Genomic DNA, 20,134 nt, shown 5'->3' with positions numbered 1-20,134 from the left:
TGAAGGAAACTAAATCAATAAATCTGGACCCAAGCAGGCACCACACTTTGGATCTTTGGTCCCATCCTTGGCATTTTTGACAGAGTAAATAAAGTGTATTATAAAACCTTGTTTGTGCAGCTATTTCCACAGCTCATTAGAACACACTGTCTTAATGGACTGAGAACTATTAAAGTCTGATGAGAACACTCTAATAATGTGCAAATGATTGTAAGTAGCATCTGAACGTGTCTCACTGCATAAATATTATTTGGTTCTTTTTTTTTTCTTCTTTTTTCTCTATTGTTCTCTATTCTTTTTCTGTCACTTAGATAACGGGGACAGATTCTCTGCAAATAATTCTCTGCTTCTAGCTGCAACTTTTCAAATTTAGGATTCTGATCCTATCAGTATTCTGCTTCCACCACGTCTATGAACTTTTTCTTGGAAAATAACTGACTCTTATTTCACTCAACTTAAAAAAAATATGGGAATGGTCATGAAAAAAAATGCAGATGCAGCACCCGCACTTACAGTGCCTTACTAGAACAAACCCAGAGAGAGACTGCAGAAGTTGGTATCTCATTGTGTATTGTAAATTAATTCCTTTCAGACTATCTCTGTTAAGGTCTAACTCTCACCTCCAAACAACAATCAGAAAGCAAAGATACAAAGACATAGTCTGCAGAAGAGGAGGTGAGCCTTGGTTTTGCCCAAATCTTCTCTCTGAGTGTCTCAAGTAAAAGGAAGCAAACATGCTTTATCCTAGGACAGGAATCTCACTTTTCCAGAGAGTCTATTAGCGATATCACATGCACAAGATCCCATGCTTCAGATAACTGCAAGGGCAGCCATAAAAAGCAAGGGCAAAATAAATACTTCATCTCCTCTACAGCCATCACTGTCTCAGCAATAACCAAGAGCTTCACACTAGGCTAGCCAAAATTCTCAGCTGTAGCTGAGAGCTTCACACCAGGGCAGTCTAAAGCAAGTGTGATGAAGCTTGAAGCAACTACTTGCTACTATGTGAAAATGGAGATAGGTAACAGTGAGACAGTGATTTGTAGAAGTTAATATTCAGATCTAGATCTTTTCATGACTGTAGCACACATAAATAGTCCTGGCTAGTCATACCATTAACAAACCCTCTACAACAATGGTATGATCCAATATCCATAAAAGTTAGTAAGAATGCTCCCACTTAATTCTACAGGTGCCCAGTGAGAGTTTAATAGAAAACCATTAACCTGATGCTCTAAAACACTTGATAAACATCAACGCACTAGTTAATTACACCACAGGAACTCTTAAATGGTACTTTCAATACTTTTACAAACTAGTGTATGAAGATACTACTGCTTGGTTCTGTTTGTAACACTTCCTTTTGTCTCAGTATGAAAAGCTCTAAGTAACCCAGTAGCATATATCAAACTGTTGAGTGCTGTAGTGTAAACCCATTCACCTGGAGCCGTACGAATCCTCTAAAGAATCACAGTTATGCCTCTTACTCCACACTCACCTAATGTTAACTGAGTGACATACACAATGACTTCAACACCAGGTTTCAGTTCAAACTGGACCAGGTTCTGATTGAGAGCATTAAAAAGGATTTCAACAACCTGAGAAAATAGTAAGAGATACAGGTTACAATGTAGAAGAGAGCCAGCTCAGGAGAACGTTCAGAAATGTTAGTCACCACTTGTAGGCTACATGCATCTCTTACTGTCTTCAGGAAGAGGAGGAAGAAAGCAGGAAAGAGAAAGGTATGTGAGAAAACTGAGGAAGTAAAGAGAGACATGCACATGCTTTAGATTAAACTGAGTGTTACTGAATTCAAGTCTCCCTGAAGGACAGACACGCTTTTGAGGTTCAGAGTGTTATTATAATTCTCTGGGGAATAAAAGGCAAGAATGTGAATGTGGTGTGGAAGAGAAATTAAGGATCTTCTCATCTTCTACTCTGTCTTGTGAGCTGGATCTTACACACTTGGAAATCACTGAGATATTCTCATTAGTGAGTGATGGAATCGAGCTGGGCAGTCTGGCCTACTAACAACTCCTTGCTCCCTTTGATTCAGGACAAGCCTAGTTACGTAGCTCCTGCTGAAATACACTGTTGGGATGCTACTATCCAGCGATATCAAAATTTTTATATTTCTCCTTCATTTAGATGAGGGGCCTTGAAAGGGAGGCTACTCACAGCTCAGCAAGCCAGATGTGATGTATTATTTGATTGCCTCACAGCATATATTTTTCATGTTACCTGGAGCCTGAGCTTGTGAGTGCCTGGTCTCCACCAAGTAATTCTGATGGTCGAGGCAGAACTCCTCAAGCAGGAGCCATTAACAGGTTCCAAAGTACAACTGAGTAGACTGTCAAATACAGTTAGACCACTAGAGCTACAGCTCATGGTCAACTAGGTCAGAAATGCAATCAGATGTCTCCATAATACTGCTATATGAAAAATGTTCACAACTGTATTTTCAGAGAGAATTCGAATAGGAGAAGGCCCAACTGAAGTGGAAGAAACAATTCCAAGAAAATCTCTCCAAATAGCCTTCAAAATCTTCCTTCTTCTATGCCTCTCCTTTGTGCATACTTAACAGCGTTAATTTAAGAATGCAGTTTTGCTAGCTTTCTACAACAAACGTATTACACTGAAGGGGCTAACTTTGCTCAGGGGGTGAAAACAACTTCCATGGAATTCAGGAATCCTTTGAGTGATTCAGTGTTTGATCACAGAAGAGTTACTCCCATAGGCACTTTGAGATGGGCTACCCATAGCTTTCACAGAGTAGAACAGTAGGAATGGTGCATACAAGAACATTAGCTAGAGCAAAGCAGCTTTTTCAGCACTACTTCACTCCTTTGCTTTCATAGATTTGATGTAACTGCTTGGTAATTCTAGCAAAAAAAAAAGCTTCAGCAGACTAGTGCTCTTGTTCCTAGCTCTTCCTTTGCCTGTATATCACTGTAGCAATTCATCACCGTAATTACCTATTTATCTAAATGGATGGATATTGTAACTTTCAAATACAGTTTGCACACACCATGTGCTGCTTCAGGATAAAGAGGTCTTGTTCCTGTGAAATATGAGCTGAAGAGCTTGATTTATTTTTAGTAAACCTTAGTATATTATCTTGCTGTTTTGGCCTTTGTCTATTAGCATTCCTCCAAGGAGTGGAGGGAGTACATATTCAAGTTCCTTTGGCCATAACTACTGTAATGAGGGCACACTACTGATCTAGGTAGAACCGTTGCTGGTAGACTGTGACGCATCCCAGTGAGGAGCTTGAAATCCCATTTTCCCTGTGAAAGTCATTCTCCTTAATGGTATAAACTATATTGCCACAATCCAACATGCGTCCAGTTACATCACACATACTGCAAGTCAATTCCAGTGCTGAAAAGGTTAAGGGGTCCATCTGTAAATGTTACAATGGGAATAAATGATCTGTGAACCCTTTTGTCCTTACCTGTTCCAGATCAGCTTCACTGCTTTTCCTTCTCTCTGTAGTGTTTTTACGGGGTAGCACAAAGAGCTCAGCAGAAGTAGGCAACCCAGGAAATACGGCTACCAAGATTTGTTCATCAGGAATACCAGTCACCTAAAAAAAAGTAAACAGATGGTCTCTAGCTGCTCTTCTGCTGCTGATTTTTCCATTCACTATGGGAAACTACGCTCCCATCAAATTGTAATTTGTCAGTTCTACTATAGCTGAACTGTTGCAGCCACTGAGTGAGTCTTAAAATAGAGGTTCTGCTAATAATGTTCTCTGTCATTTTTAGAAGTAAATGTAGTGTGGACAACATCCAGGTGCCCAAAGATCACAACCCAGAGTTCAAAGACAAAACCTACAAATTTCTTCATATATGAATTTTCCATATAGTTCCTCGCCACAGAAGAACAATGCAAAGTCAGATCCAGAGACTCAAGGAGACCAATAAGCATGCAACAAATGGGGACATGTGATGAAAATTATTTGCAATCACCTTCTAACAACAGGTTATAAGGATCCACATTTGCTACATATGAAGCAAATGAAACACATCAATGATTTGTCCTATAAGAACAGATTGTAGGTTGCAACCGAACAGTCAAAAAAGGACATACAGACATGCATTTCTACATGCTTTCTATTGTTGATGTTACTGTTATTCCAATATAGTTCATTTATTTTCTCTGCAAACTTGACTTGAATATATTACAATGTATGACCAGATAAAACAAATGAAATAAGTGTTTTCTCAGGGTGGGAAAATAATCAAGGGAACTCTCATAAGCTGTGAATTTTGAGTAGGCTGCAGATGAGAAAAGCTGAGCAGGAATGCACTTTCTTCATAAAAATAATCAGTCACCATTTCTAAGAACAGATGTAGCTGAAGCAAAAATAAATAAATAAATTTTAAAAAGCAAGATACATTTTGTTAGAAAGTAAAAAAACCACAAAGGCTTGCTCATATCTATTCCTTGATTTCACACAAAACCAAAATCCGGGCTATTTGATATCATAAATTATTCTGTCCGATTTCCTGCAAGAATTTGAGTGCTAGTTTACATATTCTAATTAATCCCAAAGGAAGATTCAGTATCTTCAGAAGCTTCTCTTTGACCTGTGTTTTAAGAGATAAATTTATTTTCCCTCTGAATCCTCATTTTCTGCCCCATTTGGAAAGGGAGTAGACCTTTATAACATTCACCAGTTGCTATACTTAATTCCATTGGAAGACTGAGTATTAGGAATAGACAAAAAATATCTTCCTCATACACCTAACATTACCACATCTCTGTCTTCTGAGATGGATTGGATCAGCTGTCAAACTGCACACAGTAACGCTATCCAAATGTCTGGAGCAAAACCAGTGCAACTTGTAACATTGATTTTGGCAAAATAACAATAATAGTGATGCTACTATAATCAGGAATTTTTAAAGTCCTCAGGGATATTAAAAGCTGAAAAAATGCCACAGAAACATTAATAAAAGTAATTACAGTATTTCCACAGAACTCCCAATATAGTTTTCCTCTATAAAAAGATTCAGCATATTAAGAAGCAGTCGATTTAAAATGATAGCTTCATTACTGAGTTCTTCCCACTCTTCAAATCTAGTATATTGAAAAAGTCTGAGTAACTTTATCAGCCTATTCTACATCAAGCAGAAGAGGCGGAAACAGAAGCTCACCTGTGCTAAAGCTCTCCTGATGACTTTGCCAATATCTTGTCTCCACTCAGGGATGTCAGGATTGTGGTAGTCCAAGTTAGGAGAAAATGAGAGGAGTTGAGATTGAAAATACTCTGGAATAGAAGAACAGTATTGATGAGAAGATTGAATGGGCAGAACTTAGGGTAGTGCCAAAAGTGTGGATTCAGTAATATCTCCTATTTATTTCAATGGAAACTACAACAGATATGAAGAGCCCAATAACACTATTTGATAGTGCAAATTCTCAGCTACAAAACATTATTTTTCAACAGTCACCACGGCATTTTCATCAGCATTGAAAGGAGCCTGCATGCTGCACTCATAAAAATCTGCAAACAGTGGAGGTGACCCACTGTCACTGCTGTCACTGCTGAAACACTGCACCCACTGTGCTCACATCCACTGTTTGGTCTCAATAAACATCCAGCAAGCATTGATGAATGTCAATAGGTGCCTTTTTTTGATGCATGGAGGAATTCAGTGACACACCACCATTGCTTCTTAAGCACTTCCATGTCAGACACCATTCTCTCAGACTGCCCCTCCATTGCCATCATACAGCAGCAACATGTAACGGAACATTAATGGAAGGTTCAATCTTCCAACATACCACCAATATCCACCTCTGATGCTATGGGCCAACAAAATAAAATAGGAGGCATTACTTTTAGAGCAGCCCTCATATTAAAATGATTTAAAGCAAAATAGAGATGAAAGAGTGAAGGAAGAAAAGAGCCTGGCTAACACCAAGCAGGACAGAAAACTTGCAAATAATGTACTTAGAAAAGAAAAGAAATCTTGCTCTAATGCCAGCCTCTGGCTTTTCCCAGAAGAAATGGAAGTAAAAAACAAGGGAAGGGAGAAGTCTTGCTTTCATGCTGGTCTTAGGCCACCCAGGCTCAAGTAATTTTGCCACTCAAGTTCAAATTCAGCTTACAAAAAAGTTAACTAGTAAATAAGATGGCATCTGCCTGAAATTTGGAAACTGTGTAATTACATGCATTATGGTCTGCAGAGAAAACACATACTGTAAGTAATATGTTTTCAAAAGCAGCCATTATCTGTTTGCTCTCCTGGAGGGAAGCCACAAATGGTTAATCCCCAACAAATCAGAGCTCAGTGGTGCTAATGACAGGGTAATCAAGTGATGGCTATTCATGAAATGCTTTGAAATTACTTCCTAATTGACTGATGGCAGGAGAAAGAAAAACTTCCTAGACTTCAAATTCACACCAATTTAAAATTTTCTCCAATTCCATCTCTCCTCTGTGGTGTCACTACAGTCCAAGCCTAACATTTATGACCAACATGCACAGTGAATTTAGGAGAGTGGGAGACACAAGTTCAGGATGGGAATCACACTCAGATAGAGATTCTCAGGGTAGAAGACTGTCCTTTCTGTTTCTAGGGATGTGCTATGTCACACCTTGAAGCACCTGATCTGAAGTCACGTAAATAAGTACCATTAACCATTTTTAAGAAGGTACCAGCTCTAGATCAAGCTAGGTCAGTAAGAGTATAAATAAGAAAATCCACAGAACAGCAGGGATGTGCCTGCACAGCATTCGTCTTGCATCTTTTGCAAGTTCTGTTCTTTCTTTTTAGACACTGCAATATATTTTTAAATAAAACAAGTATAGATGCAATCTCTCTCTCGGCTCTTAACCCAGGGCCTGACATATAAAGCTTTTGACATTTGAACTCTCAGTACAACATCCAATTTTTTTCTTTCTTTCATTAAATTCTGCACTATTAGCTACAATTTTCGAAAACCCTCAATAAATCTTCACTGCTAACACCACAAAGGCATACTCATTATTAGAGCCATAATAATTTAACATAGGGCACAGATTAGAACTGGTAACGTAATTTACCAGAACAAATGTTTACCAAAGATGCCCCTTGTTTACGTATTCAGACTTGAATTGATCACCAGATTTGGGTTGAGGAAGGACTCCTTCCTTCAGTGAGCTCAGTTTACAATATAGCCTTGTGCATAGGACTATTTTGATGTTCCAACTGCATGAATTACTCTGTGATAAAGTCCCAAGCTTTGGATATTTTAGAGAACAACAAAATTTCTTACATAGTATTTGGAAGCAGAAAGTGAGAAACACACTGGGATCCGCTGGGACCTTCAGTTCGCGTATACAAAGATTGAGATCACCTCTTGAATACTCCTGATTTAAGTTTATTCCAGAAACCAGTGGAAAGCTGCAAATTTCACATAACTAAACACTGCATTTTGCAATACCCAAAATATTCAAGCAGAGGTTTACTTAACATTTGCTAATACTGAGTTTGGATATTTCTAAATCATATCAGCAAATTATTAAAAAGCCATTGCATTGCACAACCAGGCAGTCAATAAATATCTGTTCAGCTGGTAGTTAAATCTGAACATACAGCTTTCAAGTCATCAGCAGCAAATTTATCTTTAATTACAGAAACAAGACACATGCAGTTCAACCACATAGGGCAACCTCAGTTATTTGAAGACCAGGTCCTCAATAAAACTTGCTGCCTAAATAAAAGCTTGTCCTTGAATGCTGGATGCTAAAAACTAGGTAAGTGATATGAAGGCTAGCCCAGAAGAAAATTCTTCTACATACAGGTACAGCACAAACATACCAAATGAGATGCATAGGGCTATCCAGTGAACACACAGTAAACCTCCAGCTGTGGTATGGAATATGGGCAGAAATACCAACAATAGAGCCATTTCTGTCCCATTTCTTTCAAACTCTTCACCTTTATAAAGTGACTATGTGAAAAGAAATCCTGGGTGTATACAGGCCACTTTAGTGACATACCATGTCTGCTTCTTTCCACAACTAGAAAACAGAGGGGAGATGCTCTGCATATATTCTAAAGAGTTTTTTAATTGGAAAGTTCCCAGTCAGGAAGCCAATGAGAGCAAAGCAGAAGCGAGCCATTTCACTACAGTGCTGCACTTACAGATGCAGTTAAATTCTCTATTCAGTTCACTTTGCATTTAGTAATTACAATAAATCTGATCTACTTTGTTCACAGCTAACAAACATTTTACTTTGGAGGTCCCTCTAGGCACTAGGGAGTTCAGAGTTCATTTTGGTTCAACGACAACTGCCTGTTCTTCACTTCTGTATGTTCCCTGACATCTCATTGTAAATGGATGAAGTTACCATGTACTGCGATCTCCTTGGTGTCTTGGATGAGGGTGTTGCCTGCAGCAACTTGCACAGTGACAGTGTTCATCCCCTCCTCGCTGAAGATGTAGGAGATGCTGCTCTCCAGGGTGATGAGGGGCTGCAAAAGGGAAACAAAAACAACAAAATCAAAATCAGGATGCAATTAACTCAGGCACAACAGTCAGCTGAATAATCCACAAGGCCAAAATATCCTTTTACCCCTGGCTGATACAGAGTGCTCAGATCTGCATGTTCTGCTAAGTTCAAAAAGCATGTGATCTGAACATTACCCAATGAGACCATTCCACAGGCTAAGCTTTCTCTCACTTCACTAAATACCTCCTGAAAATTTTTTCCACTGAACTGCAACTCATTACACTATGAATGCCTCAGCAGAGCACAGCCAGTGATTGCAGAATTAATGCTGCAGAATGCAGTATTGTAAACACACAAGCATGAGCACTCAGCATAGTTGCTTTCTCAGCTGTCCAAAACAGAAGTTTCAACTCAAATCAGCATTTGACTGTAATCCAGAGACACAGTACTTCCTCAAACAACTTCTATTTGTCAGATTCAGTACCAGCCCCTCTCTTAAGAATCATAGAATCATTATGGTTTGAAGAGACCTCTAAAATCATGTCCAACCATCAACCCATCACCACTATGACCACTCACAGAATCATAGCATTATTAAGATTGGAAAAAACCTTCAAAGATCATGAAGTCTTGCCATCAAATCATCACCACTTTGTCCACTAAACCATGTCCCTAAATGCCAACTCTCCACAGTTCCTAAACACCTCCAGGGATAGGGACTCCACCACTTCCCTGAGCTGCCTGTTCCAATGCCTTAACACTCTTTCTGAAAGGAGAATTTTCCTAATATTCAACCCTTGCTAGTCCCACTACACCTGCCTAGGACAATAACTGGACAGGGAGACCATGCCACCATAGTTTGGAGGCACCACCATGCTGTCACTTGGGGTAAGGATGTGGCCAGTAACCCTGTCCAAAGTCACCTTTGGATTTATTAGGAGCTCCCCATAATGTCAAGGACTCAAGCAGCTTAACAGGGTTTGCTCTCACTTACAAGTGCAAATCCACGATCTATCTCAGAGCAACTCTGCTCGGGACAGAGCAGTGGTAGCAAAGATTGTCTTGCCCACGTTTCAAGTCCATGAGGCATAAGCCATCTTCAACTATTAAGCCAGCAAGTTACGTTAAGAAGACTTAAAACATGGCATAACACCTATAGACACTACTATCTGAACATAGCTGGATGGCTTCCAGAATAAAGTTTAGCAGTATTTGGCCAGTTCCATACTGTGGCAGAGAAGGCTGACTTTATCTACATCTTCTCAAATACATCCTTGACAGCATTACAGCCATCCCCTTTGCACAGGAAATTCTTACAGATACACATCTAGAGGAGAAAAGCGCACCACAATTAGGGAAAGAGATTCAATTATTGAAAATCAAAGGTCTTGCCCTAATAGTGCCTTTGAGCTGACAGTTGGTCTATAGACAAGCCTCTTGCTTGGATTAAACCATTACAATAGAAACAGTGATACAGTCTCCACTGCAAAAGCACTTAGAGGTCTAAGAGCACCGACAAAACGACTGTACCATTACAGCTGTCCCTTCTCCAAACTGATAGTTCGTCTCCAAAGAAAAATACCTTAAACATTCACTTTCCAGCTCTCACACTTAATCCCATCAGACTGATAATTTGCCTGCATTTCAAAACAGTGACCACACATGTCATATTCATAGATAAATCAGTTTTCACTGTCATAAAGCCAGGCTGGCAAAGAGATTTTTCCCCTGTAGAACGCCACCCTCTTTTGACCTCTCATCCATTACCTGAAAAAGCAATAAAAGAAAAGCCTGTCTGATGGCAGCTGGGGATAGCTGCCACTAACTGGGATGGCAGCTTGGGGTAGCTCTGGAGTTGCAGCTAACATATACTAAGATACACATCCTGGATGAGCAGAACAGACCTACATTAAAATTCAGTGATATTAGCAATATACTTGGAGGTTACAGGTTGTGATTATGTGCAAAGGCAGAAAAGAGGAACCAATCTGGTCTTTAAAATTACTAATTCCCTTTTGTGTGTGTATGCATGCTGGACATTCCATTATCATGGCTGATTTCACCTCCATCATGGAGTTTTAACATTCAGCCAACTCCTTAATTTTAATTCAGGCACCAAGACCTGGAAATCAACTCTAAATTAAATCAAGTAGTTTAAGGTTCATTTGCTCAACCTATTAGACAGCTGGACACATTTATTAAACTGGACCTGTGTTAATCCAAGCAAATTGGCCTTTGGGTATACTGCAAAAATTAGTACAGTAGAAATTCAGTGCAACGACTCCAGCAAGATGTTGAGGGCAACAGAAGGATCTCAGCCAGGTTATTGGAGTGTAAGACAACATTTTCCTGTGCAATAGCACAGAATACCACTGTGAGAATGAGCAGTGACACAAGACACATGGTTTTGCTTGGGATGTCTATGGGCTGATCAGACATAGAAGCTGCTATTCTTCAGCACTGGAATCAGAGTGTAACAATGCCAGACAGTTACTGTGCACAGTATTACACACCACATCCCACAGTTCACAAACAAATCAGTGTGCTCAGATTTGACCAGTACTGAACGCCACAGTTTGTCCATGAGACACATATCAAATGTCCCAGAAGGAGTTTTGATGTAATTCAGACTACTGTTTCGGGAAGAAAAAAAACAAACAAAACAAAAAACAATAAAGCATCTACTGCTGTATCTGCATGTATTGCCATACACTGAGAGCAGCTAAGCAGCACAACTGAAATACACGAGGTAGCTGGAGAGAACACGAAGAATGAATACTGCTCTGGATCTTTAATTGTCTGTAGATAAGAGGAGCCATCTCCTCTGATCTGTATCTCAATGTAATTCAATAACACATAAAACCACTCAAAGGAATTAAAATTTTAGCTACTCCACATACAGCTATGTCCAAATCATCTACACATCTACACCTGCCTATACTCTACTGAAATTTGAACTAGATGATAGCTTAAGTAACAGATCCTATTTACAAGAGAGATCCAAACACCATGACAGATGGATGAAAATCCTTAGCAAACAAAATTGGTTTTCTCCACCTTTTCTATGCTAATTTCTATTTCAAAAATTCTTCTACATTAAGGACAAAAGTCGTGGCAGAATAACTATGACACCTAGATTGCCTTCAATATAATAGAAAATGACATGACTTAATTTGCTTCTTATAAATAAAAGCAGATTCTAAATTGAAAAATAGTGGCAGTACAATTCAGTGCTGCCACTATTTTTTATGGAGGATAGTGCCTGTGTCAGCTGTCTCACACCTGAAGCCTGCATCAAAAGCTGTCACTAACAAGCAGTTCCACTCTCTCCACTAGAAAACACAATCACAACTTGTAGATTCACTTACTTTAATTATTGATAGAAAAAGTTTTTCATGTTAACTTTTTGCCAGCATCTTCAACATTCCCTACAAAGAATTCTCATCTCTATTTTATCTATCTATATATCCAGCATATGAACAATAGTTACAAACAGAGCTTCTCAAGCTTGTAACTTGAAATTCTGGATACAACTGGTTATTTGTGTGATTCTGTTTGAACACCAACAGCTTTAAAGTATTGTGTTGGAATGTAGTGTTATATACAGCACACTGGTACATAATGGAAACACCCATGGTTATTTGAACACTGGCAGTTTTTAAAAAGTGTTGAAAGTCAGTATTATCCCATACATAGAGATACATAATTCAGTTACATTGCAAGTGAACTCTGGTAAAAACAGTGGTCTTCAGAGCTCAGTAGGGCAGATAACAAGCAGATGTAAAAAAAAGTAACTAATTCTAAGAATAATGTGAGAGAGGAGGAAAAAGATACACAATAGCAACCTTTTTTTAGAAAGTAAAAAGAAGAAAATAACATGAAATAATCAATGACATGAGGTTTTCATTGGGGTTAAGGGAATTCCCTGCCCTGGTACAACAAGCTTAGCAAATAAATGCCAATCAAAGGGCAACCGTACCTTGGTGCTGTTACCAAACCACCAGAAGTAGGTAAGTGTGCCTGCTTGACTGGGCCAAACTACTGCAGTAATGTTGATATCTTTATTCCTGATAGCAACAAAAGGAACACTCAGATGGACGTGCTCCACTGGACCTGTGGGAAGAGACAGTTGATTATTAGAGATTCTGAGTTAAATCTTCCCAACTTAGTTGTAAACAGCAAGGATTCTTCCCTTAAATGAATCAAAACACTGTCAGCAGTGAAACACTATTATAGACATACAAAAGAATTTCTGAAGCCAATAAGCAAAAGATACTAAATTAATAAACAAAATCACTCTTTTTTTCCCCACTCAATTCTTGATGAGCCAAAAATGTGCACTTCTGACAGTGCTAAGTTCAGACAGGATCAGGACTGAGTTTAGAAGACATTTTTTTAAATGCAGCCTGAGGGAGAACAATAAACTTGTTTTGCGCAGGATAGGGCAGGCTGCTGTTGAAGTCTTGATGGAGTTGTAGATGCTCATGTTCACTGCAGGGGAGTTGGACGAGATGAACTTTAAAGATCCCTTCCAACTCAAAAGATTCTATGATCCTATGACAGGACACAAGAGACAAAGAAAGTGTTTTGTTTAAAATCTATCCAGTGAGCTAAGATTAGTGGGCAAACCACATTAACTAAGTTGGCTCAAACCTGATTATGTAAGAGGTATTTATATATGACTTGATTAAATACGCCTTCACAGTTCCTCTTTAGAAGGTATTTTAATACCTTTACCATTTACTTTCTTTCTTGAACAGTTAGTTAAGGTTCACTCCTAGGAACATTTTCCTTCAGATGCTGTGAAGCATTGGCTTTCTCTAACCCTGTTATCTTTTGGGTTCAATGTAAATTACATCTATTAAGATCAAATGTCCAGAATAAGTCCAGTGCAAGAAGTCCAGAATTAAGAAGAAAATTCCTCTTGCTAACCCCAACAAAAAAAGAGTAAAAAATATTCAGGTTTTTGGTTTGTTTTTTTCAAAGCTTTTCCTTCTATCTCGATTTCTTCCTCCTTATCAAATATACCAGTTTTGCTTATACTGAATTCCAGCTGTTAACTGGTGTGTTACTGAGCCCTTCTTGAATGGTACCTTTTAATATACAGCAAACTGATAGACTATCACTATGAAAAGGAAAAAATGAGTAAGAAAGGAGTTTTCTTTTCTAATATAAAATATTAAGTCGAGGAAGCACAAAATTGCTGATTTTAACTGAGATTATCTAGTTATGTTACCTCTCAGCTTTTCAAATATGAAATGGGGATATTAATTACTTCACCTACTTGAATTACAAGAATACTGCAAAGCAAGAGCTGTTCTTTTATCAACAGAATATAGAGCTTGAAGGACAGAAACATATTCTAGGTTTTGGCTCTCAGTTTAATTCCCCTTTTCCTAAGGGCTCTACCAGCAAGATTTCTGAAATTTGCCCATAGGAAGTACATAGGATTCCCATGAAGAGCAGGTTCCCCCAAATATTTTCTGACAGTGCAGTAAGAAGAAAAATGCTAAAATCTTGCCTTCCTTTAAAAGAGGGGATGAACAGTTTGAAAGTAGATTCCAAAAAGTTGAAAAGATGACTGCTCTCCATTAAGGCTAAAGGAGAGAAAACTACTGTTGCTTGAAGCCCAGGAGCTCCTTTCCCTCTCTCTTTTTTTTTTTTCAAGCACAAAGTTCCAGCACCAGACAGACATTACACCAAAGGTGATTTATATAGCTGCCATTCTGCCTGTACAGTTGAGCTTCAAGGGCAAATCTCCACTACTGACTAGTACATTAAAATATATTAAAAGTCTAGTACTATTTTTTTTTAAATTTAATTCTCACAGTTAGTGTGAATGTAAATGTCTGGAAAATACTTCCCTAGAGATAATGATAATAAGCTGGCCATCTTAGAAGGCTACAGAAGTCAAAGAAGAGAGATCTGAGAAGCTGAGGGAGAAGAGGACACAAATAAGCCTAACAATTGCCCCTCTTCTGCATTCTGTTCTAAAATCCTCAGCATGGAACAGCAGTTCCTGGGAGAAAAATCAGATAATCTTTACAAAGTTCGTTGTTATTACCAGGTAACCATCACTTTTGTCAGCTAATGGTCCAAGGTGAAGGAAAAAACAGTTAATGCTCTAATAACAGGTTGTAAAATGCAGCCATGATTGACTTTGAGGGAATTATGAGCATAATAAAAGCTTCAAGGAACATTTATTCTTTCAAGCAGGGAGCCTGAGATTTAAAAGAAGAAAATAGTTCTCACATTTTGGAATTGTTGGACTTGTTTCCAGTGGGAAAGCTCAAGCACAAGACAAGCAGAACAGAATACTTTCTGACTGGCTCCGGGAAAAGATGGACATGTCTGGAAGCACCATTAAGACCACAACCAAACAGGTACATCTGAACACAGATTCAATTGCCTATCCAAGAGAAATAGTAGTCTTATAGCAGGACAAAGAACCAAGACCTTCCTGGTCTCATCCTGGGTTCCTTCCTCCCTTCTGAGACTTTGATAAGGTCAGTCAAGGGCTCTACAATTCTGCTCGTGTGTCAGGTGGAGAGAAATTAGACTCATCTATGTAACAGCAATGGAAAGTCAGAAGCACACATCAAATGCATGAAGCACAAGTATCACAGCAGTTCTCAGTACATCCATATCCTAGGAAATACACTCATCACAATGATTTTTGACTTATTTAGTATGTGCTGAAAACATATAAATACTGAGTAAAAATGCTGCAGATTAATCTAAATCTCTTGGTATCAGAAGCACACTAAAATCACGTATCTGGATTTTGTTTCATATGCTGTTTTACCTCTGACCTTTTGAAAATCCTTCTCAATCTTTTCTCTGCACATGCAGACCCTAAATACACTGTTATACATGCTACTTACAAAGTAGCATGTATATAAATGAGGTTGCATGCACTCCTAGGCCCCACTGAAGCTGCAGGGATTTTCAATGAGGTTAGGATTTTGCCCAAGGAATCTAGCAGGAGGAAGTACTTACAGACCACATGCAAAAAGAGGACAGCAGTGTCAGAGCCCAAGCTGTTTTCTGCATATGCTGTCACCTGGAAGATTCCAGCACTCTTATATACATGCCGGATGCCATCCTCAACAGGGCTGAAATTTGCATAGGATACCGCAATGCCATCCCCAAAATCAAGTTGAATATTTGTCCTCTGGAGATCACCCTGCAACAAAGAAGGTTGGATTAGGGAACTGGGCTCATAAGAGTGATTAATATTACATTCTATCCCACTGCTCAGCTCCATTTCATCAGTGTGGACACAAACTCATGACTTCACTAAAAAAAGTCAAGCTTCATTCTGCCAGATCCAAAAGGGGCCAGATTCAAATCAGTGCCAGCTAACTACTTATTATTAATGCTAAGAGTAGCTGAACATTTGCAGCTGTTACTCTGTCATCTTGGATTTAGAGATTTTGAGAAAGTAGAATGTCAAAGATGTATATGTCAATGGGATCATATTTGATTCTTCTGGTACAATGCATGGTTGGGGATTATGTGTCACTGCAAAGGGCAGGACTTTGCACAGCCCTTTGCTGAATGGGTGACATCCAACAAGCACTTTCATCAGAAGCAGCAAGACTGGAGGCACTACAATGATGGGAGGCTAGATGCTAATTGCTAGATGCAATTCCCAGGCGTAAACAGAAGCCTTGGGAACATTCTGGAGACAGGTTAATAACTGACGATACTGACATACTTGGATCTAGCCTAACCTAGTTTTCAGGCTTCCTGCATAGTCAATGGAAAAGAGAAAAAGAAAGGAAACAGACCAATACATTCTATTCTAAGATAACTGAGACAGGTGACACGATTTATCTTCTGCAAATATCCATCTCTGTACCCCTATGATAAAAAGTCTAGATAACTAATTTCAGCTAGACATGTAACTTCTGGACAGCAGAATTTATAAAAGTTGAGTCCCACAGAGATGACTGACAGCTTTTGTCTAGTGCCAGTCAACACAGAGATTGGGCCCGGTGATACGCAGAAAAATGCAAGAGAAGATGAGAAAATCCCTACTAAGATTACTGTCAATGATAGTTATTAAATGAAGGAGAGAACAGCAGACAAGAGATTCCAGCATTGCAGGTATTGTCTAAAAGCATCAGCTGCACTGCTTTCGTTTAAATTACGTTTTAAACCACCGCAGTTGAACTATAGAAGTGTCTGTTATTTCAGCTTCTTGGATTCCTACTATGTATTTGTTCTCAGCTGACTAAAAGTAACACAAAACAAGTCTCATTTAAACAGATCTAAAGCCCAGCACAGCAATTTCACTAAAGTGAAATAAAATTACACCCTGATAATACCTGTGCAGCTTTCTGTACATATATAAGCTGTATTAGCTCAAATAATTTATCAGGAAAAGGGCTCCACTTTATTTACCCTGGGTGAAAAAGATACCACTACCTCTTAAAGATGATCCCAGCTGCACCGATGATTTCTCACTCATCAGTTCCAGAGTAACAAAAAACAACAAATTAAAAATCTCTGCTTCTAAATTTATGTGAGGCTTTTTTTGTTATTTTTACTGTTGGTTTTAAAGGAAATGTGGCAGTATTTCATAGCCATCTCATAAGTCCCATTTGCTGTAAGCACACAGGGTTAACATCAAAGCTAATGTCAGTTCCAGTCCATACTGATCTAAGCAGGGAAGTAACCACATAACTCACAGCCAGTTCTGATGTACTTCCAAGCCCTTCAAAGGCAGGTCAGACCTTGCACAGTCCTCCATTTGCTGGAAAAGTCAGAATTCACAAAAGTCTCTGGGCCAGTTGTTGCGCAAAAGAAAGCACAGCTTCATAGAATCACAGAATGGTTGGGTTGGAAAGGACTCCAAGGATCATCAAGTTCTAACTCTCCTATCACACACAGGGCCACCAACCTTCCAAATCTGAACCACGAAGATGATCAGGGGACTGGAGCACCTCCCTTATGAAGACAGGCTGAGGGAGCTGGGCTTGTTCAGCCTGGAGAAGACTGCGGGGTGACCTCATTGCAGCATTTCAGTACCTAAAGGGAGCCTACAGACAGGAGAGGAATCAACTCTTTGAAAGGGTTGATAACTGCAGGACAAGGGGAAATGGTTTTAAGTTGAGGGAGGGAAGATTTAGGTTGCATGTCAGGGGGAAATTCTTTACAGAGTGAGTGGTGAGGTACTGGAACAGGCTGCCCAGAGAGGTTGTGGATGCCCCGTCCCAGGAGGTGTTCAAAGCCAGATTGGATGGGGCCCTGGATAGCCTGGTCTAGTATTAAATGGGGAGGTTGGTGGCCTTGCATGTGGCAGGCAGGTTGGAGATTCATTGATCCTTGAGGTCCCTTCCAACCCTGGCCATTCTGTGATTCTGTGATCTGGTACTAGACCAGGCTGCCCAGGGCCCCATCCAACCTGGGCTTGAATGCTTCCAGGGATGGAGCATCCACAGCCTCTCTGGGCAGCCTGTTTCAGCACCTTACCATACTCCGAGTAAAGAACTTCCCTCTGACACCCAACCTAAACCTTCCCTCCTTAAGCTTAAAACCATTCCCCTTTGTCCTATCACTATCTTCCTGAGTAGGCTTCCAACAAAAAATGTACAGACTAGATGAAGTGAAGACATTGACAGGGACAATCACATCGTGAAAGTCCCCAAGAGTTTTAGATCTGACAGCACCAGATTTCTACTCAGCAGTACTTTTCAGGTTTACCTGGGTGTAGAAGAACACACACTTTTCAGCCTGGATTCTGACCATGAATCCCTCTGCCATGAATGATTTTTTCTATACAAATAATAATGTCAGCCCTGACAGAAGCAGGATGTAGTGTTTTGCTACTGATTCCAGTTTCAAAAGTACACCTGATCTTATCCTCTGGATGGAAACACTGGCAGCACAGACTATAGACCAGACTACATTGCATTAGGTCTTCGAGACCAGAGCATGCCCCACAAACTTTGTCTTGTTTGCATTAACAAATCAGGGTGGAGAAATGGTATTTTCAGGGATGATTTTGCCTTGAGAGTACATCTGGAGTCTTCAAGCACATACCCATAAAGTATAGCTTATTATGTGGGTTTTGAAATATGGGCATCTGATTACAGGTGCTAGATATCTCTTCTTTCTTGCACCTCCACTCCCATTTCATACAGGCCAGGGGAATATTGCTATTGACTTTATTAGGAACCATATATTTTCAACTCTTTCCTGTTAGGACATTAAAATTATAGTGGAAAACAAAAAGAAAAAACAGAAATAGAGTAGAAATAACAGTGAAACCTATATCTATAATACTGAGTAGCCAATAACATTGTTTCAATAGAGAGGTTTCTTTTTAAGTCATTCAACAGAAATCTCTAACAGGGACAAAATTACTCACTTGGGATTCGCAGTTATTTGATAGAAAGGCTCACACAGCTTGTTAAGCCCTTCAAAACTGCTTCTCGAGGGAATGTACTAAGACCACAAGCTCATCTCATATGAAAGACACTGAACAGAAGATAAAAATCAGATCTGGGCTGGATTCATCACTGGTGACCTCGGGCTGTCACTCCTGTACCTATCAGGAGCTCTCCTCTTTTGCCATGCAGTTCTATTTTCTCCTTGCTTCTCCAATTTGATTCTATTTGAAAAGAGAAGGTTTGAAGCAGAGAAAGAGGAAGTGACTTCTTGTGGCTAAGTACCACCTAATTATGAGAGTTTGGTCTTCAATGAAAAGCCAGCCCATCACACAAATTTTTTCTTTCTCTTTTCCATACTTCTGTATCCATAATAAAAGAAGTGTTAGCCCCACATACAATGTCAGACATTCTGGAATGAATAAATTTAAATTAAAATAGAAGCTGTTGGAGACATTTCAAATGGATAAAATTAATTGCTTTCTATGTATAATCAAGAGGCACTTTTATTGCTTTAAGCCCCATAAGCTACCAAAAGCTCTGAGCTAAGGGCTGTCACAAAGACTGGAGCTCTGTATGCAGGCATCAATGGGCATGGGTAGTAGAACAGGTGGAGAAGAGCACTGCCACATAATGGCCTTCCAAAGCCATCACCCCAACATGACCCTGGAAAAGTTTTCTTATCTATATACATAAATAATATATTTTGGTCATGAAACCCCAAATAACCCACATAAAGGCAAAGATCAGGGAAGAGCAGGCAGAGTACTGAAATCAGAAACAAAGCAAAGCAGACACAGAAGAGACTTGGGAGGAAATTTTTCTTTCCATTGCATTCAGAAGCACACAATCTTGTTTCTGCTGAATCTAAAGTTGTTCCTCTAATGAAGCTCTCAAACTGTGTAAAAATATGGCACATCTGCAGCTACCTCTTTCTATAAACGTGGTTCAGTAATCTACTAATAGATGTTCAGAGCTCTAATACTTGCTCAGACTTGTACTTTGAATAGTCACTGCTTGCCTTCTCAGCTCACTTGCATTTACAAACCTGTTATCAAGCTTTGCCATCACCTTGTAATTACTGAAAGAGGGAAGCTGTGTGATGGCATAAACAGAAGACAGTGGAACCAACCACTTCACTATCTGGAGCTGCCACCTAAACAATTACTTAAGCCTGAGGGGCAGGCTTTCAGAGAGGAGCTGAGGATATACAGGAAAGATCAAGTTAAAAAAAAGAAATTCACAGACCTGGTCAAGAATACAAGTCCTTTAACAGCATACTGGCAGT

General features: G+C 39.4%; 1 protein-coding gene across 6 annotated transcripts in view; it reads right to left on the bottom strand.

Moving 5' to 3' along the window:
- SORCS3 (sortilin related VPS10 domain containing receptor 3) overlaps nt 1–20,134 on the bottom strand; it is a 271,002-nt gene that overhangs the window by 8,219 nt on the left and 242,649 nt on the right. For all 6 annotated transcript variants that reach the window (XM_048945765.1, XM_048945769.1, XM_048945768.1 and 3 more), the window contains 6 exons: nt 15,449–15,635; nt 12,429–12,562; nt 8,348–8,471; nt 5,163–5,275; nt 3,455–3,586; nt 1,499–1,598 (listed from right to left, as the gene is read on the bottom strand). In XM_048945765.1, the coding sequence (XP_048801722.1) occupies nt 1,499–1,598; nt 3,455–3,586; nt 5,163–5,275; nt 8,348–8,471; nt 12,429–12,562; nt 15,449–15,635 (790 nt within the window). The remainder of the gene's footprint in view (nt 1–1,498; nt 1,599–3,454; nt 3,587–5,162; nt 5,276–8,347; nt 8,472–12,428; nt 12,563–15,448; nt 15,636–20,134) is intronic.

Source organism: Lagopus muta, chromosome 5 (genome assembly GCF_023343835.1).
Source record: "Lagopus muta isolate bLagMut1 chromosome 5, bLagMut1 primary, whole genome shotgun sequence".
NCBI classification, from domain to species: Eukaryota; Metazoa; Chordata; class Aves; order Galliformes; family Phasianidae; genus Lagopus; species Lagopus muta.
The sequence above is the reverse complement of the archived record's forward strand: the minus strand, read 5'-3'. Positions and strand labels throughout refer to the sequence as shown.